At 41.5% G+C, this 27,149-nt stretch overlaps 1 protein-coding gene across 3 annotated transcripts in view; it reads left to right on the forward strand.

The window, feature by feature from the left end:
* Nucleotides 1-4,324: 4,324 nt before the first annotated feature.
* The window catches only part of PCSK5 (proprotein convertase subtilisin/kexin type 5), a 295,761-nt gene continuing 272,936 nt past the window's right edge, over nt 4,325-27,149 (forward strand). For all 3 annotated transcript variants that reach the window (XM_065407021.1, XM_065407022.1, XM_065407023.1), the window contains exon 1: nt 4,325-4,522. In XM_065407021.1, coding sequence (XP_065263093.1) covers nt 4,325-4,522 — 198 coding nt within the window. The remainder of the gene's footprint in view (nt 4,523-27,149) is intronic.

A 27,149-nucleotide genomic window follows, 5' to 3' on the forward strand; every position in this document is an offset into this window, starting at 1 on the left:
AAGAACTGCAGCCTCTTCTTCCTGACTCAATCCTCTGGCCAGGTCACCATACAAGTCTCCCCCACACCCTTCCTGAGCCCATTTGTCAAGAAGGACTTTGTTACCTCAGGAAGTCTTCCTATTCACTGCCCCACCAATACCACTTAATCAGCAGCTGGCAGGGGGTTCCAGATCAGGGGCCATTTCATCAGCAGAGAAAGTTTGTCCTACCCCAGACCTTGCTGTTTTCCCCCCAAGCCTTGCCCACCTCTCTGGGGTGTACCAAGCCACAGTCCTTCCTCCCACAGAGTAACTATAGGCTACTTTCCTCAAGCCACACCCACCCAGGAAGCAGCTGAAGACTCCTTCCCTCCCACCCCTTTTGTTGCCAGCTTCCTGGTTTATATAGTCCCCATCTGTGTCTGCCCAGCTGAGCCTTGTGTCTGGATTAATCAATTCCTGCTCCCTGTCTCCTCCTCCAGGTCCTGCCTAGAAGTTAATTGGGCCTAATTTAACCTCTCAGAGCTAGTGTAGGTAGTACACCCATTATAATCATTATCAATGGAGAGTAACAATGGAAAAGGGTTTAGGTATTAATAACAATAGGGAAAGAGCTAGATTCAGGTGGAAGTTTGCATTTAATATGGAGAAATTATCAGAATTGGTTGGGTGGTAGAAGTAGTAGGAACAGGGAAGAGAACTGAGGTAGAAAGAGCAAGTTGTGGTGGAGTGGGTGATAGCGACTTACACGATCCTGAACCTTTAAACAGCCTTAGAACTTGTTTTCACTGCAGAGTCAACTTGGACTCTTAGGTGCTGCCCTTAACCCAGCTCCTGTCCACACAAAAAAACCTGTCACCCGAATGCCATGGTGCTTTACACCTAGGCTACTTGCCCCATCCTGGAGTATCAAATAAAGCCCAAGTGCTGCTTACCCAGGGGATAGTAACCTGCCCACTTTGCAATGAGATTAGATGCTAAACAATTTGAGTACTGATAGTTCTTCAGTGCCTTCACACAGTTGCCCAGAAAGGCAGAAGAGTTCTCCCACAATAGAGTGGCTCAGCTTACTGAAGGTCTAAGAAACTTGGGATATGACCCTGGAAGTCCTAGCACCCCACAAGTGAAGAAGCATCAGTGTGGATGCACTAGAGTGGATACGCTGAAGTATGGCTTTGCAGTAAGGCTGCTCATATCCAAGCTAGGCCATCCTGGATGATTACTTGTTCAGCCTGATCATCTGAGTTAACTCTGCAGTGAAGACATACCCTTAGATATGTCTCTAGGGGCTGGTGATGACGTGTCATTTATCAAGAACTGGTTTTCAGAATATAGCCTTATATTCCTTATCCCTTTATGGTACTGTTGTCTATCTGTGGAAGAATGTTCTATTGCATCACCAACTTTTTTTTATTGATATAAGTGCTAAACATTTTTGAACCCGTTCCCCATTAACTTATAAATTCTCATTTATGGTCAATACCTTGCATGTTATGTTTGTCAAAAAAAGACACACGCATATCTGGAAACAAATTAGTGAAGAAAAAAGTGGAGTCCATTGAGAAATGATCAGTGAACAATTTTTCCATTCCTCCTAGTTTAAAAAAAACATCAACAGCAAGAGAGCTAGGTTTTGCAGGACATTGATTGCTATACACTTCAGTAGGGAGATCATTTATGATTAAATATACTTTAAACATTCCAGATGTAGAATGCTGTGAAAGAGAGCTGACTTGTGTAATTATCACTGAAGTAATCAATAAGGAGGGCTAATTGCTGGAGGAGATTTAATGTCATATTCGATTAATGTGGATTTATGAATATCAGCAATATGACAGCCCCTTCTGGGCCCAATCCTGCTTCTTTTGAAGTCAATGAGAGTTCTGCTATTGATTTCACTGGAACCAGGATTGGGCCCATTGTTTGCAAAAGAGTGAATCATTATTTGTGAAATTTCTAGAGGAGGTAAACCCATGGCAGTCTTGGAACTGAGGACAGAGGTAAATAGTGTGTTGTAATATGATTAGCAAATGATAATGTGAACTACAGAAAAACGTACAGGGAAGAGAAAATTTCCTGGCAAGTGAAATTTTAGAGACAAGGAACATATAATTCAATGGGGAAGTAGAGAGTGGATTTGCTCGATTTTTCCCCTTGAAGTTAATGTCAGGATATGGTGGCAGGTTGGCCAGTAATAGAATATAACAAGATTATAGAAAAAATAAGTGAATTGGGTGCATAGAATATTTTAATATAGATTGTATAATTTTTTGTTGTTGCTAATTTACATTTAATTAGGGAGACAGCATATTTAGTGTTTAGAGCAGAGAACTGGGATCAAGATACTGCCCACTTGCTATGTGACCCTTTGAAAAGCATTTAATCTCTCATGTCTGTTTCCTGTAGGAATGGGAATATTAATGCCTGTTTCTGTAATGTTCTTTAGAGTCTCTGATAAAAAATAATACTTTGAATTTATATAGTGTTTTTAATTTTCAATAGCTTTACAAACACTAATGAATCCTCCCAACTCCCCTGGGAGGTAGATACATTGGTTTATGTATCCCCATTTTACAGATAAACCAAGTTAAGTGACTTGTTCAAGGTCACAACAAGGGAGCTATCATTGGCTGGCAGCAAATATGAGGATTTGCTTCAGGAAAACACTTTGGCACATGCTTAACTTAAAGCATGTGAGTAATGCCATTGAAGACAACATTACTATTCATATACTTATTAAGAGCTACCATTAGAACTCAGTAGGTCCTCATACACAGTTCTGGGCTCAGACCACTACCCTATCTTTCTCTAAGACTAAGCCTCTTTGTATAATTGGTGATGATATAATGCAATATTAGATATTCTTAGATACTCTTCAAAGACATTACATATTTATTATATACATTTCAAAAGCATCTGTTGCCACAGTATCCAGTGCTCCTACATAAAATATCTAATATTTATACTATCATGTTTTAAAATATAGTTGATGTGTGTGGATTTTTATTTTTCAGTGTTACTATGAAATAATATTTTCAAAATAATTAATATGTCAAGGACTACAAAGACAATCCTGCAACTCATCCCTAACAGGATATTCTGAGGTGTGGCATAATTAGAGCTAATTTTTTAGTTATGACTAACATTTTATATTGCACTAGCATCTCCATTTCAGTCAGGTTGGGTCCTCATTGTGCTAGGCATTGTACAAACACATAGCCAGTGACAGTCCCTGACCCAAAGAACTTATAACTGAAAAGAATTATGTTTATATGTAACTGACAGGTATTTGAAATGTTTTATCCTGGATGATAAAGAAATGAGAGGGTGGATTTTATTCATGTGACAGGTTTTTTATGCGCAATTCTAGGTGTCTGTTTTTCTGTGCTGGTGTTGAGCTGACTTTCTTTTATTATTATTGCAATGTATAAAAATGTACACTATAAACTTCTGATGCATGGTTTTGGAGTTGGGTTTAGAATGTCCGGGCATGTGTACTGGATCTGTAGGATGTGGTTGCACGCCCGGTGATGATACCATGTACGTTACGAGGTTCTGTGCACTGAAATAAATAATGAATTGAATCAAATCCACATCCGTTGTTGGCTGTTTGTTTTCAATTGTGGGATCACCTCGCGCTGTTTGTTTAAGGCTTTTGTATTTGTAAAGGGAAAAGGAAGGCGCTAGGACCGGGCTGGCTCCTGGTATCAGCCGGGAGGGAACTGGAGGAGAGAAGGGGGGTGCACAGTGACTTATGCAGAGAAGGCGCTGCTGCCATTTCCACTCACACTCCGCACTCACTACTCAGAGGGAGGGAGGGAGGGAGGTTACACAGGCTGACTGAACTGAGGAGCTCAGCTGCCAACACTCAACACTGCCTGCTGCTGCTGTACTCTGGGCAAGGGGAGGGAGGGAGAAAGAGAAGGAGAAGAAGAAAATAAAGAAAGAGAGAGCAGATAAGTAGAGGGGGGAAATCTGAGAAAGAAGGAAAAGCAAAGGACACCTCCCTCCCTACAGAGAGAAGACTTTCCATGTAGCAGGGGAAAGAGGGAGAAGCCTGAAGCTCAGAAACTGTGAGAGAAGCTTTCCTAGCAAATTACTTAATCCCTGGAGAGAGGAGGGAGATTAATAATAACAACAGTTGCTGATGATAATAATTATACATAACCTCTAATAATTTAAACCCAAAGAAAGTTCAATGCAATATTCTAAGCTATTTCTAGTTGCCTCTTCGGGGTAACTTTGGAAGACTTGCTGCTGCTGCTGGTGTCGCCTGGAGGTGAGAGAGGAGCCTCGGAAGAAGGAAGGAGAAGTTTCGTGGGGCTTGTTTGCACAGGAGGAGAAGATGGGCTGGAAGAGTCGCTGCTGCTGGGGAGGCGGAGGAGGAGGGGACCGTCTCTGCCTGCTCACCCTCTTGCTGGGGTTCCTGCTACCCGCCTGCAGGACTCGAATGTACACCAACCACTGGGCTGTGAGGATAACTGGGGGGCATCAGGAAGCCAGCAGGATAGCTAGCAAATACGGATACGTCAATATAGGACAGGTAACCCTCCTTCAAACTACATGCACTACTTTCTAACAGATGGTAACGTTGCAGATGCCGCAGGCAGGACCTTCTCCCAGATCTGCTGCTGCTGCTGCTGCTGCTCAGTCTCGGCTGGCACAAAAAGTTAAGCAAGGGAGCGCAGGGCAATGGAAGGGGCAGACAGAAGTTTGCCCTTCAGTCTAGATTCCTCGGAGCCGTTTCCCGAGTGCAGAGTGTGTGGAGAGTCCTGTTCGAGTCAGCAGGGATCTGTCTGTGGCTGAATCCTGCCGGTGGATTGTGGTGGCAGGGAGCTGTTTCTCCCCTTGTGTTTGTTTTGTGTGGCTGCGTGCAGGGTTTATTTTAGGCCAGGTGTAACACGCATGTTTTAATTGTGTGTGTCCCGGGTGCCGGTGCTCTGGGGGATGACGCGAGTGTGCAATGCACAACAACAGCGGGAGACAGAAGTTTCTCTCTGCAGACACTTTGGGGGAAGGATTGTGCGAGTGAGGCGGGGGATGTTCTCTGTGCAGCGCCGTGGGCATTTCTCAGACAGCTGCTCACGAAGTGGGAGCATGCAAAACACCCAGCCAGGAGACGTTTGAAACTTCCTGCGTTCAGACAGTGGCTCTAGCAGCAGGATTGAGAGGGGAGGGGAAAACAAACATCCAGCTCCCCACCCCCAGATTCCTCGTCTTTGTCCTAGGGCTTGGGAGGGTTGGGGGAAGATTACTGTCTAGGCGTGATCCAACCAGGTAAAGGAACGGGGGCTGGGGTTTTAAAATGCAATGAAAATCGGTGCTTAGAAAAGGTGCCCCGGTTGTTATTTGTGATTGTTATGAATGCAGAATAAAGACCAGTTCATGGGGGTGGACTGATGATAACATGGACACAGCGATAAAGCCAAAATACGCGCTCGTTCAGCCAGGTAAATTTCCGGCTAAGCTTGGAATCCTGCCCACCCCCGCAAGCTGTACTGGGGGGGGGGGGTTTCAGGGGAACACGTTTGTCACGGAAATTAAATGCATCTAATGAATTACCCTTGTCCTGCTGACGCTGGGTGGAAGTGGCTCTGCTGTGGATCGGAGCCTTCTGCCGCTAGGGACGTGTTTGTGAAGGGGAGGGGGGAGGAGATCGCTTGGAGGCAAGGAGTATCCGCTCTGTCCAAGATATCAGAGCATCTAGCCCTCCCACAGCTTTCCCCACCTCCAGGCGCCTCATTCCATTTGTGCCGTTTCAGAGCATGAACTTTGAGCTCAGTCCCTGGAAATCAGATCTCCCTGAACAAGCAGATTGTGTGTCCCACGGGACTAGGAGGACACAACTGCTGCTATTGCCAAGGTGGGAGTGGGGGGAATTTCTAGCCCCCATTTTGGACACCTTCCGGAGGGACAGGTTACGAGGAAGGAGGAGGAGGTGGCAAAAGGGTCGCCCTTTGTGCCCCTAGATGTCTTGCTGCCGCTACGATTTGTAGCAGGCAGCTTGGAGAGAGAAAAATAAACCAGACTAGTCCTGTTAAAAATCAGGTTGTGCATGGACGGGGGAAACACTGAGGGCATTCGAGGGCTGATGTACGGAATCTGTCAGGACTTACTTGTGCTCAGAGATCTAGATTTTACATATCTCGGTAAAGGGAAGCATTCCTGTCAATGCACGGCCTATATGGGGGAAAACACTGATTTCCTAAATTGTGCGTATATATATATATATATATATATATATATATATATATATATATATATATATATATATATATATATATATATATATATATATATATATATATATATACAATAAACACAATATACATATACACACAATAAAATTACTTCCTCCTTTCTCCAGTTCATAATAAAATTAAAATTGGAAAGGGGGAGAAGTAAAATCTTGAATCCAAGCAAATTTAACATAAAATCGTACAACTCTTCCTTGATCTATGCCCAGTCAGTTAGAAAACATGGGGACTCTGTTGAATTCACAGATGTTTAGTTAGAAAACACCTGGAACTGCCTGGATCCAAAAACAGACCATGAGGAAATTATTGGATCCAGACACTTGGAGTGAGGAAACATCTGGTTCTTGCTGGATCCAGTCACATTTAGAAAATACTCTGCTGCTGCATCTAGGCACAGATACTACAGTGAGAAATAAGAGTTAAGGTACTCTTTTTCTGATGTACACCCTGCCATAGGTGTACACACATTTCTTGGTATTTAGCCTTATAAAGTGTGAGTTGTTATCCAATGCATCACAAACTGAATGCTTAAAAATAAACAATACTGTTTTGCAAGCAGTTTTTCTGGGTGCACTTTTAATTATACCAATTAAAAGTTTAGAACACAAGACTTAACATATACAGAAGACCTCTTCATCTCATGCAAGAAATTCACAAAAATAGAGCTGCACTTCAGATCTTTTTCACCCCATCAGATCAAAGGACAGTAACACTCACCCAATAGTTAGTATAATAAAATCAGTTCACACATACTGTATCATTGTACTGAAAGTTTCAAACATACCTCTCAGTTTCTTGTTAAGAAGCACATCCTTTATTTTATAACTTATCTGGAATAGTGCACATTTATTTACATCAAAAAATCTGGAACACAACACTGATATTATATAAAATGTGAAATACAAATAGTTAAATCTTCAAAAGGGCTGAGTCCCAGCTACCCTTTTTGTTCCCACATTCAGGTAATTAGAGGCACAAATAATCCTATTTAGGGGCACAAAATTACGGAGGCAAATGTATATGTGCAAATTGCATCCACTCTTTGGAAAATTTGGCTCCAAATTGCCATTTATATAAAATAAGTGAATCCAAAATTATAGCTTCCTGCTCTATTGTTTTTGTGTCCCTTATTCTGGGTCTTTTTTTCTTTTTTGTATCTTCACATTTGGACCTCAGTAGTTTGAGCATTACCATATTGTTCAAGTACAGAAACAGGCAATATAGTAAGATGTATGGAGAAGGATTCTCTTCTGCCCCTTGTTTTATTTGCCATGCCAGATGGCTAATTTAGGGCCTGACCCTGCATTCCTTGCACACCCAAACCTTCCATTGAATAAATAAGGAAAGCAATAAGTAGCTTTTGTCTTCTTATATGTCAGTAAAGTGCCATGTGTACACCTATGGCCTTATATTAATAATACATACATTGCTGATCAGGTGTGCAGATAGGGAGGGGACAAAATACAGAGCATATAAATAATGGACAATTGGAAAATGCATAAATAGATCTACAAACCAAAGGAGTGCATAATGCTGATTCCCTTCATTTAAGTATTATTTAGGTATGCAGATGTGCAGTATGCAAATAAAGAAAAGGAAGAATATAGGAATATATTAACTGGGGAATGTGTATTTGAGGGAACAAGTGAGCATTAGTGACAGCATGAACAGGTCTGGTAGTAGATTCCTAGTCTCATTCTGCTTGCTGCCAAGCTTTAAACAGGAAAAAGCTGGCAGTGGATGTGTGCTAAAACATTCATGGAGATTACTACACATGTTTTGGCTACTAGATGTCATTTTGCTCTATCAAATAGAGATCCCAGAGCATAGTTTATTACAGGGTCGGCAACCTTTCAGAAGTGGTGTGCCGAGGCTTCATTTATTCACTCTCATTTAAGGTTTTGTGTGCCAGTCATACATTTTAATGTTTTTAGAAGGTTTCTTTCTATAAGTCTATAATATATAACTAAACTATTGTTGTATGTAAAGTAAATAAGGTTTTTAAAATGTTTAAGAAGCTTCATTTAAAATTAAATTAAAATGCAGAGCCTCCACCCCCGGACCGGTGGCCAGGACCCGGGCAGTGTGAGTGCCACTGAAAATCAGCTTGTGTGCTGCCTTCGGCATGGGTGCCATAGGTTGCCAATCCCTGGTTTATTACATATTTATGTGTTCTGAAGAGTGGTATGCAAGAAGAGTTTCATGGCTGTGTAAAGTTCTCTTTAGGTCTGGCACTTTTAAGTTTCTGGTTACTCCTTACAAAAGGTTCTCCAAATGGTTTTTTTGTGTCAGAGCGTTCATGAGAGTGTCCCTTGGCATTCATGTGAGTAGTCTGTTCTGTTCTGTTCCATACCCCACCCCCGTTCTGAAAATTTGGTACCATTTTCATCAGGTTCCCAGATCGCTGGGTCTACAGGTGTATGACTTTGATGCTACATCCCTTGTTACCTTGTGGATAGCACAGAACTATGCGATTCAGAGTGTACATAATACCATTCAGAAGAATTATGGCACCATTCTTGAAAAGTATAACAGAACATATGTAATCTCTACATGTGAAACAAAGCATACAGGTTATCTTGTAGGTAGCATATGTAGATTTTATAGAGCACAGGGGAAGAGAGATTTGAGGGTTAAGTTTTAAGGAGAATGATTAAGGAAAGGAAAATTGGGAAGTCCAAGGAGTAGGATTTGGCTGTCTTTTTATTAGGGAGATTTAGAAGTCACAGGCAAGGGAGAAGTGATAGTTGTTAACATGGATTTGAAGAGTGAAGGAATCAATCCAACCAAAAAAAAAAAAAAAAGCGTGGAAAGTGAGGGAGAAAAATCTATGCAAAGGACAGCAAGGGATGAGAATCTACTATTTATTGGGGAGAGCCAATGGGAAGTGGCTGAAAGAAATCTGATAGTATGGAGTACAGGGAATAGACAGAAGAACAGGACAAGATAAATTCAAAAGGATTGTGAAAAGTATTGTGGTCTGATATCTGGTTACACTATTAAGATACTTAAAGTAACCAGTTAGCAGATTCCTTTTCCAGTAGCAGAACTTGCTGCATGTGCAACCTGTAGATTATGACAGCCAAGATAGTTAGGATTTTGGTTTTGTAGACAGTGTTACTGCCAAGTGAGCTGAAAGGGAGCCTTCTTCTGATTGGGTCAGTAGGAGCTGTGCTATGTCTATTTTGGCTCGAAGTTGCTCATTGCAAATCTTATGGAAGAACAGATCCATAAACAATCTGAAATGGACAAGAAACCATTAAAGGGTTCTGAACATGGGATATTACCACCTCCAGATAGAAGTAAAGGGACAAGGAGCTCCATTTTTGGGTAATTGAAGATTTGAGAGTTGGGCTTTAGAAAGAATGTACAGAAGGCTAAATCTTGGCTCTTTAAAATCAGTGTGAGTCTTGCAATTGACTTCAACAGGCATTTTACCCAAAGGAACAGAAGAATTACAAGAGTCTAGATAAGACACAATAAGGTCATATATAAGAACTGATGTCTAATATGGATAGTGTTTCAGAGGTTTTTGTGGGCAGATTTGCAAACCAGGAAGATCCTGACAGTATTGTCAATTGACTGAGTTGAACTGAGGGGAGCAGTAGAGATGGAGGGATTTGCTTTAGGGTGCTTTTGTTACCAATTGATCTATCCATTTTGAATGAGTGGAGATGAAAGAAGTTATGAGAAAAAGCAAACCAGAGGATGAGATTTAGGCAGGCTGCAAGTTAATTTAGGGATAAAAGAGGAAAGGTGGTATAAGTTTTGGATTTTATCTGCAGAGAAGTGATACTCAATGTTGACTTGAGAAAAGAGATGATCAATGGAGATGAAATAATGGGCAGGGGGTTGTGAAATGAAGTTCAGACAATACACTGGAAAGGGCTGTAGAACATCTGTTTTATGGGTTTTTTTTTTTTTTTTTTGTGATTTAATGGTTCCTTGGGGGTGCATGGAAGTTAGCTCTTGTGTCTTTTGCTTTGTTTGGGTGATTGGTAGTAGAATATAACAAGTGGTCCTTGAAATATCTGCTTATTTTCATTGTCCAGCTGGTGTCTTAGTCCTGGCCATGGCTAGAAAAACTAATCAAACACCAGATGACTAGATCAATTAGTGAGGGGTAGATGTGATAGATGGATGAGGGAGGGGCCAGAGGCAAAATATTGGAGGGAAGCCCAGCTCCCTGCTACTCCCAGTTCCTGGTCAGATGGAGAGATTTCTACCAGTGTGCTGTCTGTGAACCTTGCTTAGGGTTTTCATCTTTTATTCCAGTCTCTGACTAGTAGGTAGTTGATTAACTTGAAGCTCCAGTCTTCTTTACTTCCCCAAAGGAAGAAGGAGTTTTCTGTCACTTCTCTCACTGCATGGCCTCCTGACAGACATAAGGTGGGAGAGGAAGAGGTTTTTCCTAAGCAACCAACTTCTTTCCTAGGCTCCATTTTTTCATCCTCCTTTCCTGTGAATAACTCCAGTACTGCCTGTGCTGTTGGTGGTATTTTTTCCTTACCTTTACAAGCATGAAATTGACATGAGTTTTGACAATTGTACCGTCACCCATAGTTATTTGAATAGCTGCAGTGAAACTAACCAGAATGTTACTAATTTCATTCTTCTCTGGCTTGGGAAAGCAATGAGCAGCAGCTGAGGTGTCAGGAAGATGACACTGCAGAACATTTGATTTGTGTTTGAAGACTGTCTTCCTAAACATAAGGGGTAGACATTTTTGTTTAAAAAAAAAAAAAGCCAAAATCCTGCAGAAATTGATGATGTAGGTCCCCTTATTGGTTCCGACAAGTGGGTAAATGGATTTTTCAAGCCTTGATTATGGTTATCCACAAAAAAATTGTTCACTAAGTTTTTTGTTTTGGTAAGACTGTCTTACCGATGAAGGCTCATTTTGATAACTGTAGGTAATGCTGTAGATTTTGAGCATATTAATTCACACTGTTGGACCTGATCTCGCCTACACTTAAATCAGTGGGAGTGTTTCCATCTACTTTAATGGGAGCTGGATCAGGGCCATAGTGCTTGGTTATTGACAGTAGGCCTAGTGTAAATCAATAATAACTCCATTAAAGCCAACAGAGTTACCCTAGTGTAAAGCCAGTGTAAGTGACAGTTCCAAAGCTTAGTTTGTTAGTTTGGGCTTTTGTATGACAGAAGTATCTTAAGTGATCACATCATATCCTGAATTTTGATTTTTAGTGATGACATTTTTGTTTGTGGTCTTAAGAAGCGGGGATTCTGGCCCACTCTAAATGGGCAGTTGGTGATTCCTTTGTTGTGCGGGAATCCCTGGCTGGCATAAAGCTGTCTCTACACCATACCCTCCCAGCTGTGCCAAGAATGGGATTGGAGTGCACTTTATTGAACCCTGCTCAGAGTAATGGCCCCTGGGGAGGCTGTTACAAGTTGGCATAATGTAGAGCACTATAGAGGTTGCTTTAGGTTACACTGTGATTGAACCAGACCCTCAATAGTTGCAGGGTGACATATCCCCCCTCCATCTTCCCCATTACACTGAGCAGAGCTCTAGCACTGAGCTGAGTATCTATTGCTAAATCTTGGAATAATTCCACCTTACATTGGCTGTCTAGAGATAGAAGCTGTTGAAGGATTTATTAAAATCATGTAGCGTGTTTTGCACTTTGTCCAATTGTTTGCAGTGTTGTTGTAGCCATGTTGGTCCCAGGATAAGAGACGGACAAGATAGGTGAGGTAATATCTTTTATGGACCTTCCACCAATAGAGATTGGTCCAATCTCTACCTCACCTACCTTGACTTTCTCCAATTGACAGATATGTTGTAACTCCATTGATATAAAATGGCTTATCACTATTCAGTGAGAGAAAAGGAAGCTTTTTTTTTTATACAGCCATGAAAATTATAGTATACTGATATGTCATCTTAGTTCCCATAGTTTTCCTTGTTTCCTGAAGTACAACTTCTCACTGGAAGTACATTTGTGGTTTAGTGCTCACATGTACTCAATACATTGCAGAAAGGGATGCTAGTTTAGTGAAATATGACCTGAGAAGAGGTTTAAAAGCCAGCAGCTCTAATTCTGGCTCTGACACTAATGCCTTCCATGGTCTTGGGAAAATCAGTTAACCCTGTCTTCCTCCACTTCTCATTGTATAAAAAGGGAGCTGATAATTAGGGATGGGTGCATGAGTTTCCTCTAATTTCAAATATTGTGGCTTCAAAGTAAGGAATAGGCAGTGAACCTTTTGAGGTTTGTGTTCATATTGTTTTGCCAGTTCCTGTCTGCTGCTGCCAGCAGCAGCCCTGAGCCTGGAGCACTGCTCCTAGCTCAGGCGGGGCACTCTACTTCTTCCTAATTGTGCAAGAGGAGTGGGAGAGAGAAGAGGGAAGGGGTGAAGATTTCCTTTCTGTGCCTCCATCCTAAAGTGGAGTGGGGGTGAAGACTCTTTGCTCCTTTCCTTGATTCAAGGGAAGGGATGAATATGTAGGTACCCTCCCCATCCCCACAACTCCTCCCTTCACACCTTGATTGTCCCAACAGATTGTCCATTCCCTTCCACTGATTTCATCTGGGGAAAGGCGCCTAGTGACCTATGCTCACCTTTCCGTCATCTTCTAGAGGCAACAGGCTACCTCTTCCCCAGTATTCTGCCTTGGGCAAGGCAATAAGGACGCTCAATGTTACAAGGATAGTGTACTAAGCTCTAATATGAGGAGCCAACCTGTGGCCATTGCAGATTACAGTATTATGTTATGACTCTGTGCTTCGTAAAGATTTTATTTGAAAAGTCTTGGTTGAACCACAGGGTCAGGAGTGTTGTGTGGGATTTTAGTGCTTTTAGGCCAGTAAATCACACAAACAGTGAATAAATATTAATCAGATTCAAACCTGAAGATCTAGCAAAGGCACAGAGAAGCTGTTGTTGAAAGAAGAAAGATTGATTGTTCAGAAAGATTGAGTAGAATGGCTGTTAGCAATTTGCCAGTCCTATTGCCTATGGGTTAAAGGGAGATTGCTGTTAACCTGATAGTTTTTTTTTTTTTAAATCAGAAGATTACAAAAAATTGCAGTTGAACTAGAAAAGAAAGATCCTGAAATAAGGATAGCTTCTTTTCATTGAGTGAGAGAAAAAGACTGCTGCCTGAGTTCCCAGCCTCTCACACTGACTGATGCAGAAAAGCAGGATGATAGACCCTTGATGCTCTGTAGAAGCATTTTCAGCCACTCAGGACTGTTATATTTAAAGATTTAATACAGAAGACAGGACACTTAGATCTCAGTTCAGTAGGTCACGAAACTGAGAAAGGGCACAGCCACATGAGAATTTGGGACTTTGCATAAATAAGTTTCTATAGCCTGGGCGTCACAGATATAGGTATCAGAGCTAAGATGTTAAAAGATCTTAAACTAGATATGTTATGAGCTATGTACAGAATAGTGAAATTGCACAGATGCAGCTGACAGAATTAAATACAGGCCATACTGAGGTAAACTTTATAGGGAAAAAACTCAACTGAACAAGAAAGAAAGGCCGAGAATTATAAACAACGACAACAATACAGAGAGAGCACAACATGCAGACTGTCTGCTACTGCTATTGTGCTAGCAGGCATTCTGGGGCCAGCAAGAAGTGTCCACCTTCTGAAGAGATCTGTAGAAAATAAAAGGAAAAACATATTTTTGCAAAGCTTGCAGGCAGCAAAAGCAGCAAAATAAGACACGTGGCAGAATACAAAGAGGAGAGCATATCTGACGAATCCATATTCAGCATTAGATATCTTGTAGGTGCAGTTAAGACTAAAGTAAAACAGCAGTTCATATTACTGAATGTGAGCACTGGTAAGGAGGTGGGTAACAAAATCATGTGCCAAATGTGCTGTGGGTCCACGTGCAAACTAATAGCCTACATAGATTATTGTAAATAAAACGAGGGGAATCTGGCTTTACAGTATAGTGGAGTCAAGATACCATTATATGATGATTCTAATATGAAGCCCTTAGGTCGGGGTGGGCAAACTTTTTGGCCTGAGGGCCACACCGGGGAATAGAAATTGTATTGCGGGCCATGAATGCTCACAAAATTGGGGTTGGGGTGCGGGAGGGGGTGAGGGCTCTGGGGTGGGGCTGGGGATGAGAGGTTTGGGGTGCAGGAGGGTGCTCCGTGCTGGGATCGAGGGGTTTGGAGAGTGGGAGGGGGACCAGGGCTGGGGGAGGGGGTTGGGACTTGGGGAGAGGCTCAGGGGTGCAGACTCCGAGCGACACTTACCTCAAGCGGCTCCTGGAAGCAGTGGCATGTCCCTTCTCTGGCTCCTACGCGTGGAGCGCCCCCCGACCCTGCTAGAGCGCTGGAGCGGGGCCATGCAGCTGCTTCCAGGAGCTGCGTGGTGCAGCTCCCGACCTTGCGCCCCGGAGCGGCACCATGCAGCGGTGCCCCGTCTGGAGCGCTGGAGTGGGGCCGAGCCACATGGTGTGGCCCCCAACCTGGCACCCCCACCTGGCGTGCCAGAGCGGGGCAAGCCCCAGACCACGCTCCCCAGCGGGAACTCGCGGGCTGGCTTAAAACAGCTCAGTCCACGGGCTGTAGTTTGCCCACCCCTGCCTTAGGTAAAGGCACCCTGAGCTACATTTATAAGAATTAATTATGATTTAAACTTTCAAGTAGTGAAAGGGGAGAAGGAGCCATTCCTCTTAGTGACCATGGCAGAAGGCTCAGCGTGAATCAATAAAAATGGACACTGTATCCAAAGATGATACCTCCCACATACAAAAAGATAATGGTTGGCAATGGGGATCTGTTACATGTACTTGGTTGCCTGCTAGGAAAGTACTATTTGAGGTGGACCCAAAGTCAAGGAAGCAAAATTACCAGCACTGTTAAAAGCACAGCTCAGAGTAAAAACAATCTCAAACTGAAAATGAAATTAGGACTTTGGCTGTTCTCTAGATAGGGCATCTGCTCATAGATGAAGCTGTACATCTAACTCCTGAGAAATTCTAGGAATACCCGAGAGAAAAAATGTCAGGCAATACAACACTTTATGGAATTCGTGAATACCTTTCTACCCCACCCCTCTGATGTGTATAAGTAACAGACAAGGGTCCTGTCTGGAAATGACAAAGCAATTAAACAGGTAAAAGAAGTTGTCAGCCAGTACCCAGTACTTAGGTGCAAAGATGTGAATGGGGATGCTCCAATTCAGCACAATGCAAATGAGAAGGAACTAGGTGCAGCCTTACTACAGGAAAGGCCTCCAAGCAGCTTTTATGTCAAGCTCACTTTTGCTTACACAGCAACAGGATGCAGAGAGTGAAAAGAAGTGTCTTGTTACAATATTTTCATGGGAGAGATTCATTCAGTACCTGCATGGTGGAGATGTGATCAGTGATGATGATGATGCAGATGATAGATGCATAGAAGAAATATAATTTGAAGTTACACTATGGTAAAGGATCAGAAATATACAAAGCAGATTTCCTATCTAGAGCAGCACTACCTCAGACATACGTTATATTTGAAACTCTTGATCATAAGACATTAAAAAAAGATAGCTTTTGCTATTGAACTTGAGGAAATTAACTATGCTGAACTGCTTTGTAGCTGGATCAGCATCTAGCCCAGATAGAACAGCCTGGACAGCAAGGTTAACTACTGCAGCCACTGAAAAAAACAGGTCTGTGTGGAAAATGTGGAAGCTGAGCAATAGTGCATAGTGTACAAAACAGAATCATATACATAGGAACCAGAGTTGCTATACCCAACGTTGTGAGACCTGAGACATTGGCAAGAATCCAATGCTAGCCACCTACACACAGAAACATGTCTTCACAAAGCCAGAATTATTGTTGATTAGACATACGTTGTTATAATTATTTATATTACTGTAGCACCCAGAGACCTGATTCAGGATTGGATTTCCATTGTGCTTCAATCCTCACTAGTGTGACGATTAATCGGTTGACATTACTAACATGATGTGAAGATGAAAAGTGTTATAGAAATGCTCAACAAAATTAATAGTAATACACCGCTACCTCGATATAATGCTGTCCTTGGGAGCCAAAAAATCTTACTGTGTTAGAGGTGAAACCGCGTTATATCGAACTTGCTTTGATCCACCGGAGTGCACAGCCTCCCCCCCCGGAGCACTGCTTTACCGCGTTATATCTGAATTTGTGTTATATTGGGTCGTGTTATATTGGGGTAGAGGTGTAGTTGTAACAGCAAGCTCTGATATCTTTCATGAACATACCACTGACCCAAATTTAACCTATGCTACTACATGAAAACATATTTCCTAAATAGTTGTATGCATGGTGTTATATTTTGCATTTGTAAAGGACGTCTAGAAAAAAAATGCAGCCATTGACTATGGCTCTGAATCTGCAAACATCTGCCTGTAAAATAAGTTATGCTCATGAGTAGGACTACTCATGAGTGTAAAGTTACTCATGTGTCCACATCTTTGAAGAATTGGATCTTAGAATCATTAGGTTATAGAAAGAGAAGGCTCATCATTCAACAGCAGGTGCACACTTTTGATCAACTCATGAGCCTTTCCATGTTGCCTGCATCTTTTCATCTATTTTTCCACTATGCAAATTAATGGAAAGTTTCTTATTTGGTTGGTGACTTTCAGATAACAAGTATCCTACACTTTAGGGCAAAATCCTTCTGTGATATGCCACATTGAATCATGTGTCATGTCAGTAATGTTGAATGTCAAGCTGAGATAACCACCAACCTGAGAAATTGGGAAAGTTCAGTTTTCTAACAGGAGGTCTGAAAACATTGAGGTTCAAATTCTGGCCTCGTGTGCATAGATAACTCCACATGAAGTCAATAGGACTTGTTTCCATGCATAACTGGGGCAGAATTCATCTCTTAAAACAGGAACCAGAGTGTTACCCCTCCCAGGATTGTACCACATTAACTATATGTTTAATCTGTGGTAAACAATTAGGAAAATTTGGTTTCCTATCAGCAGTCTAGCATACTGTCAAATGTTACTAGACAAAAAAGGCATCTGTTATGGGGTCGTTAGGTTTGTCTCATTTCTGGTGAAGTAAAAGCGACCTTGAACTTTGCTCTTTTTTGCCAAAAGCAAGTAGGTCTTGCTCATGTTTGTTCTCCAGAGCCAAAATACAAATCTTAGATGCATTGCTAGAACTCATGATTAAATCGGTTGCTACATTTGTACATGCATTCTTATTCAAATTGTGGGGGAAAAAATGCTGCATTTGTGCTGGTATGAGTGTTCATTGGGCAATGAGGGCATTGTTGATATCCGTATGCTGTGTGCTAGAAATTTGAGACTAGACTCTGATGGTGGCCTACATTTTTAGCTGTTTAACTTAATTAAAAGTAGCAGGTAGCCTTCACTTCTGGATAACAAGAAGTAGAGAACATTCTATTTATTAATTTTGCTGGAATTTCTTGTGCCTATTGATATGGCAACCAGCTTTAAGTACAAACAATACACAAATAAAACAAAACAAAAAACCCACATAAATGATATCTGCTACCCATAGCACATGGCTGCACCACCTGTCACCTGATCCTGCAGATCCTTACATGAAAATTTTTTACTCACAAAGGTAGTAGATATGCCCCAAATATTAAACCTAAAGTAGCCTAAATTAATAGGCAAAATAAACTAAGCCAAAACCAAAAAGTCAACCAAATGCTACCCTAAAAAAATTATCTGAAGTTCCTCAAGGCAAGTTGGTCTCTAGTGGGCCAGCCAGGAGGAATGAATTCTAAAGGCAGGGCCTTAAACTGAGAATGGCCTGCCACCAACAACACAGCTGCATTGTTGTGACAGGTTATAGAGTGAGCTGTGGTCCCTCAAATAACAAGGCCCCAATCCATTCAGGGCTTTAAAGATCGCTACCAGCCGGAAGTGAAAAGGGGAGCGAGTGCAGAGATCTGAGCACCAGCCTTACAAGCTCACAGTAGCTTTCCCCATTTAAGTAACAAGCAGGCAGCTACACTCTTTTGTCACTGAAACTTATGGATAGTATTCAACTGAAGCCTAACAGAATTTTCTAGTTGTGTATTCCTGAGGAGACAAAGTGCCTACATACGCATCATGTGAGCAATAAAGAGATGTGGTTGCAGCTACCTGGCCCACCACTGATTATACCCAAGAATCCAGGAGCATCAATGCCTTCCATCAGAGCCCCAGTGTAACAGGGTCTGCCCCGTACTGGCATCAAGCCCTGACACTGTCTCAGATTTGTTTTCTTGAGCTTTTTAGCAACTGCCCCCAGACCCTTATGAGTCAAATACACTTTTGAGGATCTGGTTTATTGAAGCACAGATTGCGTATCAGCTGATATGACAGGACATCTTTCTCCAACTCACCATCTTTCTCCAGCTCAGTCCTTTGCTGAGCTCAACAGTTCTTTCCCAAAACACAGATCTTGCTCCCCGGAGTTTCCTCAAGCTTCTTAAGGCTTCTGCCCCTCATTGCACAACTCCACTCAAGTCTTTCTGTCTGGCTACCGTGGAGAACCCTTTCCCCCAGTTCTCTCTGACCCTACAGCTCCTGAAAGGGCATTCCTACTCCCTGCAAGTCTCTTTCCTCTCTCTACTGATGGAACAGGCTCCTTCTTATAGGAAGTTCCACCTCCAACCTACTGTCAAGTAACCTGGTCACTTGAATCAGCCACCAGCCCCCATCATCTGGGGTTTGATAGCTCGACACAGTGGGTTGCTGAGCTCCCCAAAACGGGCCAGCACACACTGGAGCACCTAGACTGTGGGCTATTTTGGCCAAGTCAATCACGTGTCATCAATAATTGGTGCTGACACAACTGCCTACTCTTCTAGATGCTTCCCCTGCCAATGAGCCACATTTCCACCTTGTTAGGGTTGAGTCATTTCCCTTTCTTGGTCATGTGCTGGGAACATAGTGAAACTGTTGCATTTGGATAAGGAGACATAGAGTCGACTGTTTGTAGCCTGCTAATGACATTAAAGCCCAAAACATGTAATAATCTCCCTACTGTACATACATGCACAGTGAGCAGGGGGCGTGAGAAGGTAGTTAGTAGGATCTCTGATTTATTGCTTTACATTTCTGACACATTTAAGGTAATGCATTATTTTGAAGCTGCCTTTTCAAAATAATATGTGTCCAAAGATATTTTAAATATTAATCAATTCACCAGAGCTTGTAATGCAGGAATTATATGGCATGAAAGTAAATGTTTTACATTTGAAATGCGTCTGTATATTTAAAGTACATCTTCTTTTATGCCATTCATTATTTATTTCAAAGCTGACCAAACTTCCTATACACCTCTACCCCGATATAACGCTGTCCTCGGGAGCCAAAAAATCTTACCGCGTTATAGGCGAAACCGCGTTATATCGAACTTGCTTTGATACGCCTTAGTGCGCAGCCCCGCCCCCCCCGGAGCGTTGCTTTACCGCGTTATATCCAAATTCGTGTTATATCGGGTTGCGTTATATCGGGGTAGAGGTGTATTTAAATGTATGGATCATAAAAATAACCTGCCATCTGTGAAGGCAAAATGTTTTTCTTTCCTTTGCACAAATAATTTTTGAGACACAGCTATGTATGTATTCATTGATCAGTAAAGTTCTAAAGGATTTCTTTCCCAAAGAGGATGTCCCAAAAGAGTATTCTTTATAAACATGCTATAGACATACCCCAAGTATTGCCCTGAATACTTTCAGTGGCTCTGGTAAATCTAGATACTTGATCACCAACTGTAGCTGGACCTCACAGCTTTCACTGACTTTTCTCCACACGCTGGAGTAATTTTAATGCTGTTGCCAAGTACTTTGAGAGGTGTCAGTACTATAAAATGTAGATCCAGAACTTTTTTCCTGATTGAGCCTGGATTCATCAAGATATATGCTAGGTATTGTCTCAGTAAGAGTTCAATGCAGTTTCCATTAAAGACTGTGAAAAGATTCCCATTGATTTAACTGAAAGTTGGATTGAGCTCTAGTAGTCCATCTGACACTACTGATGAGTGGGAGCAGGAGGGTGACCTAACTGTCTGAATTATGGAGGATGTAATTTTTTCCTGTTATTTCTGACTTGACATAACTAGATTAAATAGTAGATTCCTACCTGACTATACCTAGAACCAGCAGCTCCATGATTTGGCATAATCCAGATTTTGTTTTGCCAAACATCATTTAAACTGGTAGCATGTTCCTGACATTTCCTTTCTGATTAGGTGTGCATGCTACGGGATCTGATATTTTTCTTGAAGCTTGTCTCTAGGTCCTGCCAAATACAAGTGTTTTCTTACTAACAAGCATTGAATTTCAATATCTATCTATAGGACTCTGTGCTGGAACATGAGTAGTCCTTGCATAAGTAGTTCCATCGAAGTCAATGGGACTACTTGTATGAGTAAGGATTGCTCATGTGAATAAGGGTTGTGGGATTAGGCCTCAATTTTTCAATAGGATATAGTAGTGCCTTTATAAGGATCTTGCATTGATCAAATTAGGCATGTGCATATTATCACTGAAATATCTGGATCTGGGATGGTTTGACCTTTATTCATGCTCTGTTGTTGTGCAGAGTGGTAGATTATTAGACTTTGATACAGGACAAAGTCAAAGAAATATGTTACAGTTTCACTGTTGTGGCAGTTTACACTGATAAAATGATTGATTGAACTAGAGTGATGGGTATTTAATACTGCCACACATCACGTAGATGAACTAAACTCATTCCCAATAATTCTCATGAGTCACAGCTTTATTATTCTTCAAAAAAAAATGTAGTGAGGATGGAGGGGGAAATTACTTAATAAATTCTGATGTGAAAGTCAATAAAATGAAAACGTAATTACTATAGCCAATAAGAACTGAGTTCAGATTTGTAAGGCAAAGTGCAGTCTGAAAAGGTTTATTGCTGCAATTTTAGATGTTTTGTGGAAATAGCATGACTACTGTATGTTGATGCGTCAGTCACTTTGAATGTTATAAGATCTTCTGATATTAATGCAGTAGTGAGTTTTATGCTGAAATTAAAATAAATGAACAGAAACATAGCATTATATCTGAGTTGGTGCCCAATCCTGCAAATCCTTACTCACAGATTCTTCTCTCACTTAAACCAGTTTAACTCAATTGACTTCAACAGAGTTACTTCTGATTTACTTTGGTGCAAATGAGAAGAGACTTGCGCCTGGTGGGACTGCTCAGGTGGGTGAGTGAGGGTTTTCAGGATTAGCTCATATTATTAAACATTTTGTGATCAATTTTCAAAGGAAATTAATGCCCGTTTTTCCCATGAATCTGTTTTATTAAAACATAAAACCTATTTAATAACTTATCTTTATACTATTGGCATGATTGAAATAACAGTGACTAAACCTTGTAAAGCCTCATTATTTTCCAGAATTATTATAATATATTGATGAGAGTCCAAATTAATCCCTCCCATCAGTAATGCTTAGGGTTTGGAATAGTCATAAAAGATGGAATATGTCAGCGATGTAAAGTACTTAAATGAACATTCAAGGTACAGTATGTATATTCATTTTCTTTTCTTTCATTCTCCTTTTGCATTTCTCCACTAACACAACATGAAATAGGGGTAGAAGTCAGTAATAACAGCAATGAAGATTATTCTAAGACATATATCAGCTTTTAAATGACCAATTGGCGAGTTAGTAAAGAAAGAAAAGAGAAGAAGGTTAGAACAAAAGCTGCAGTTGTGTGAACCTCTTGAAATGTTAAAGAGATTTGTTTTCTGCCCAACAGCTTTTTTAGAGAAACAGACATTATCATTTCCTCCCACAGCTTCTTTATAGGTACAGACTGCATTTATTATCACTTGAACTTGCATGGATAATGATTACAAAACTGTCTTTAAATCACTGCAAATATCAGAGGTAAAGTCTATTTATTTTGTGGAAAAGGATTAAAGTATTTGCTGCACTTATTTTGTAGTTCCTATGGAAATACCATGAGGTAAATAGTCAGGTTCAACAAAGAGAGGCATGAATAATCAGTTTAACATTACATTGTTTTATTTGACAGGGACATTAACTTACCTAAAGGTCAATCCCTCCCTTCATAAAACTCTCATTAATGGGTCGATAATTGTGTTTTCATTTTGTGGGATGGTTAGGCTGGCTATGCTGCATCATAACATTAACTAGCTTTACATGAGAAATCTGAAAATGATCTTGTTTAATGCAAAGACATCTGTTGAAGAACTGAAAAAAAATCCTGTATCTGTGTTTCTTAAGTTTTTAGTCACTTATTTTAACATATTAGTAAAAATCATAACCTCTCTTTCAATCCTTGAAAGGAAATGGATGGAAGAGGGGTGTTCTTTATGTACTTCAAAAGGCAGAATTCAAGTTTCCTTTAATGTAGAGTATTTGAATGATCAACATGATGGCCAAATATCACTGTTAAATTCATTAGGAATTCTGTTGGTTTGGTTCTTTAAAATGCCAATAACTTGACATTTTTACTCACTGTTCACTCAATCCTTGACTCCAGTTAGGGCCAATTTTGAGGTCCTTACTCAGTTTTTACTTGGACCTGTAATGTACAGCCCTGCATTGAAGTGGTGTGGTGTCACATTGCTTCTAGGGAAACATTAGCAGGCATTCTTCCTTAGATGTTCAGAAAGAGTCCCTTGGCTCTTCCTCCCCCTTCCTGAAGTGCAGCACATCCCCATTTCCCGTGCTGTGATAGAGGGAGGTGAGGCCATGAGCCCATCCTGTCCCATGCTTCATCTTCTTTTGGGGTGCTGAAGGGACTGCAGTTTTCCCTAGCTCTTATTTGAGTCACACTGGAAAGGCTCCTTGGGCCATTCTTTTCATTGCACATTCATGTAAAGGACAAATATAGAAAGCTAACCCTTAGCTTTCATTCAGTCTTTAATCAGGCAATCTCCTATTACCGTTATTGGAAGTTTCCCTGGATAAGGTGCTCAAGATTTGGCCTAGTATGAATATTATTTTCTTCAACACATTGCAAGAGAAGTATCACTGGATACAATTAACTGTAGTCAATTAAAATCTCTAAGTAGTTTTATTTAAAACAACCAGCTAACCGCCCCCTCCTCTCCAACCTCATTTATAAGGAGAGAACAACTTCAGATTGAAATCTGCAGGATTTAAATAAATATATAATCCAAAAAAGCTGCCACAATCCTCTTTTGAAGGATTGTTCATCCTGTTTAGAAGGGTGCTTTTAATGAATAATTCTTTGTGATTAAACACATATGAATATGAAACTATTGATGCATTTCTGATCTTTTTAAAGGTCACCCTTCTTTTAAAAGATTACAGTGTTCCCTGAAAATTCTGACCTCTTTTATCATTGAATCTTTTCTCATTTTTGCAAAGGATGTTCACTTAAGACTTAGTTGTATTAGTGGGTAGTAAGACCTCACTCTTAAGTATCAAAACATTTTATTTCTTTTGATGATACAAAAGCATTACATGTTGCTAAATGTCTCAGCACTTCTCCTTTCATCATGTAATTTCAAATGTTGAATATGGTTTCCATGGTAGCATTGATGTACGAGAAACCCACTAGACAGAAGTTCATTTGCAATATTTCTTTCAGTGCATAACTGTACATTCTTTTTGTATTTGCATCATCTATTGATCCTTAAAGTTTTGTCCTGTGTACCTTGAGCTTTTTCAAGGTAGTTAATCAATTATTAGTCTGCTGCATAGCCTAGAGGAAAGCTGACATATCTTTATATTGGTAAATATATTTTGGAATATGACCTATATAGGGAACAGATTAGAGAAACTTTGATTATATAGGTGGTATACAAAATGCAATATGTAATCTCATGTAAATAATTTCCATTATAAATTATTTTTTTTATTTTAGAAGTTCTTTAAAACGGTATATTCTCTAACGTGCTATATCCACACTCTAATTACATTTTTGGGCTGAAATGTTTAAAGCTTCTTAATGGATTTAAATGCTCAATTCCTATTAACCATAAAACAGTGACTTTGAAAATCTCAGCCTTGATATTGAAATAGAACAGAGGCAAAGAACTCAAATTGCAGTTGGGGTTATTGTTGCTCATTTTGTCCTGTTAACAAAGGCACATATAACAAGTTAAAAGTCTAGAGAGTTTATTTTGGATTTTCTATTGAAGCACTTAACATGCTAAGGTTTTTGTGGGATTTTTAAAGCAAAATGCAGCAGTATGTAAACAATAGTAATAACATTCTTCTGTGAAAGAACATAATGCAGAGCTATTTTATGTTAATAGCTCAGTTTTTCATTTTAGACATCCACTGATTGAAAAACAAAATTGTACCTTTCCAGTTCAATGTAAATGCCCAGGCAAAATTTCTCCATGCAAATAGCTGAAATACAGTGGAAAATTGCCCAAGGCTGCAAAGGAAGTCAGCAGTGGCATACATTACTTCAATAAGGTGTTATATTTTTCTCCGTTTAAAAAAAAAAAGAAGAGAGGGAATTTCAAGGATAAAGGACTTGCTCTGTTTTGGGGATAAAGCTGATTTATTTAAAACAGAAATAGCGATCTTCCTATTGTAACAGCAGGATGCAGTAATTAATCTTCCTAGTGTTATTCATGCACAAGTAATTCAGAAGAGAATCACCAACCTGTCTGTGTTACTAGTTGGCTGAACTCCTTTGTCTCGAGGATCAGGTTCTTTTCAGAAACTGATCAAGAAAACTCACTCACAGCAAAGCTTTTTCTATCTGAGGGGAAGGCAATTAGCTTTTATTTTTGTCTGGAATTAGAGTTATGACCATCCCTAATTTCAACCCATGAGACCGAGAAAAAATGTTTTAAGGGAACACAAACCATTATAAATATCTAAATCACTGGTTCCCAAACTGCGGTACAAGCCTCCATGGGGGAATACAAGACTGCTCTGGGGGTTAAGGATGGGGGAAGTGACCACTATGCTGCTCAGCCTTGTCTTCACTGAAAAAAAGTATATTTTTTGCCTCTCAGTAACTAATGTATTGAGGTAAAAACACAGTGAAGACAAGGCACTTTCGTTTCACCATGAGGTAGACGAAGCAATGTCAACCCCAGGCGATGGTATAGGCCTGCCCTTAATGAGTTTCTCTCAAGATAAAACTAAAATGCCTTGTTTTCAACTGTGTTTTCACTTTGGGGTAGCTCACACTGAATAGTCACTCGGAGGTAAAAAAGCACACCTCTTTTAGCAGTGAAGACATTACCTCAGACTACAGCATAAATGATGAAAAAACAGAGGGAGACTGCACTCCAAGAACTGCCACTCTCTCCACTCCTGTCTCTGACAGGCCACCACTAGATTTGGGGGGATGTGTTGAACACCAGGAGAGGGTCAGACAGTGCTAAGCACCCATGCTTTGAAAATCAGATACCTTTAAGGTGTCTCAAATCGGGCACCCAAAAACTGAGGAACCCCAAATTACTAGCCACTTTTTAAAATCTTGGCCTTTATTTTTCGATGTATTTTATTTTATTTTATATTGCCATTTTGTGGGGATGGAGGAAGGGCTCATTACCATAGTATCTGCATACTTCAGTAATGGAGTTTCCAGGAATGCCATTGAAGTCAAACTCTGATACTGAGCTGTTATTCTGAGGAATGTCACCATTCAGAGGCACAAATTTTGGAAATGTTGTGTAAACATATTTGTCCCCTACCAGACTGGAGTGCTAGCCTGAAGGGAAAAAGGAATAGGGAAGAGATATGCATTGGCATGTGAGAATACCAGTTGAGCCCAACTATTAGGCCTGGACTATACTACAAAGTTAGATAGACATAAGCCGTCTTGTGTCTTGTGTCGACCTAGTTGCACATGTTTCTATACTTAAATTTGTCTCCTGCTGATGTAAGTGCCCTGTTACAGTAAGGCAGTAACACCACCTATCCAAGCAGTGTGTAGCCATGGCCAATATACTGAGGTCAATGTAGCAAGAGTGTAGACAGTGTAGAGTATAGATCGTGTAGAGTGTAGTTAACAGTCTTCCAACAGCTGTCCCACAATGCCCAACACTGACAATTGTGAACTCCACTTCCCTGGCGGTCCTGGAGACTGGAAGGCTCCCCTCCCCTTTAAAGCCCTGTGAATTTTTGAAATGCCTTTTCCTGATTGTCTAGCTTGGTGACAGGGCCGGCTTTAGCAAGAGCGGGGCCCGATTCCTGGGGGCGGGGCTTGCTGCAAGCCCCACCCCCAGGAATCGAGCCGCGCTCCGGCCGGGGTTGCCGGGCTTGGGTCCGACCCGGAGCCACGCCGCGGGGGCCGGGCCGGGCCGGAGCCGGGCCACGGGGACCGGGCCGGGCCGGAGCTGGGCCGCACCGCAGGGGCTGCGCTGGGCCGGAGCCGCGCCGGACCCGAGCCGCGCCGCGGGGGCCGGGCTGGAGCCAAGCCGGGCCAGAGCTGCTGGGGCCTGCGTGCTCGGCGGGAACGGGCCGCGCCTCCCCGGAGCCCTTCTCGTGCCCCCACCACCCCAGCTTACCTGGTGCTGCCTGCCCGCCCCTGCTTCTTTTCAGACTTCCCGCGAATCTCTGAATCGGGGTGGAGAGCTGCAGCGCGGGGCCCTCTTGGCGCGGGGCCCAATTCAGCCGAATCGGCTGAATCGGCCTAAAGCCGGCCCTGCTTGGTGAGCACACCTCGCAGCTAGCTCTCTATTGTTGTGTGCTACTGCTCAGCTGACCATGCCAGCTACTCACTCCAGATATGCGCAGCTTGGTGTAAACAGGAGATATTGGATCTCCTGGGCCTGAGGAGAGAAGAGGCTGTGCAAGCATAGCTACAGACCAGCCAAAGAAACATGGACAGCTATGAGCAGATTGCATGGGGGATGCAGGAGAAGGGATGTGACAGGGAACAGCAGCCAAGCCACATGAAAACAAAGGAACTGTGTTAGGCATATCAGAAGGCCAAGGAGGCAAACAGTCAACC

The sequence above is a fragment of the Emys orbicularis genome, chromosome 6 (assembly GCF_028017835.1).
Source record: "Emys orbicularis isolate rEmyOrb1 chromosome 6, rEmyOrb1.hap1, whole genome shotgun sequence".
NCBI lineage: Eukaryota > Metazoa > Chordata > Testudines > Emydidae > Emys > Emys orbicularis.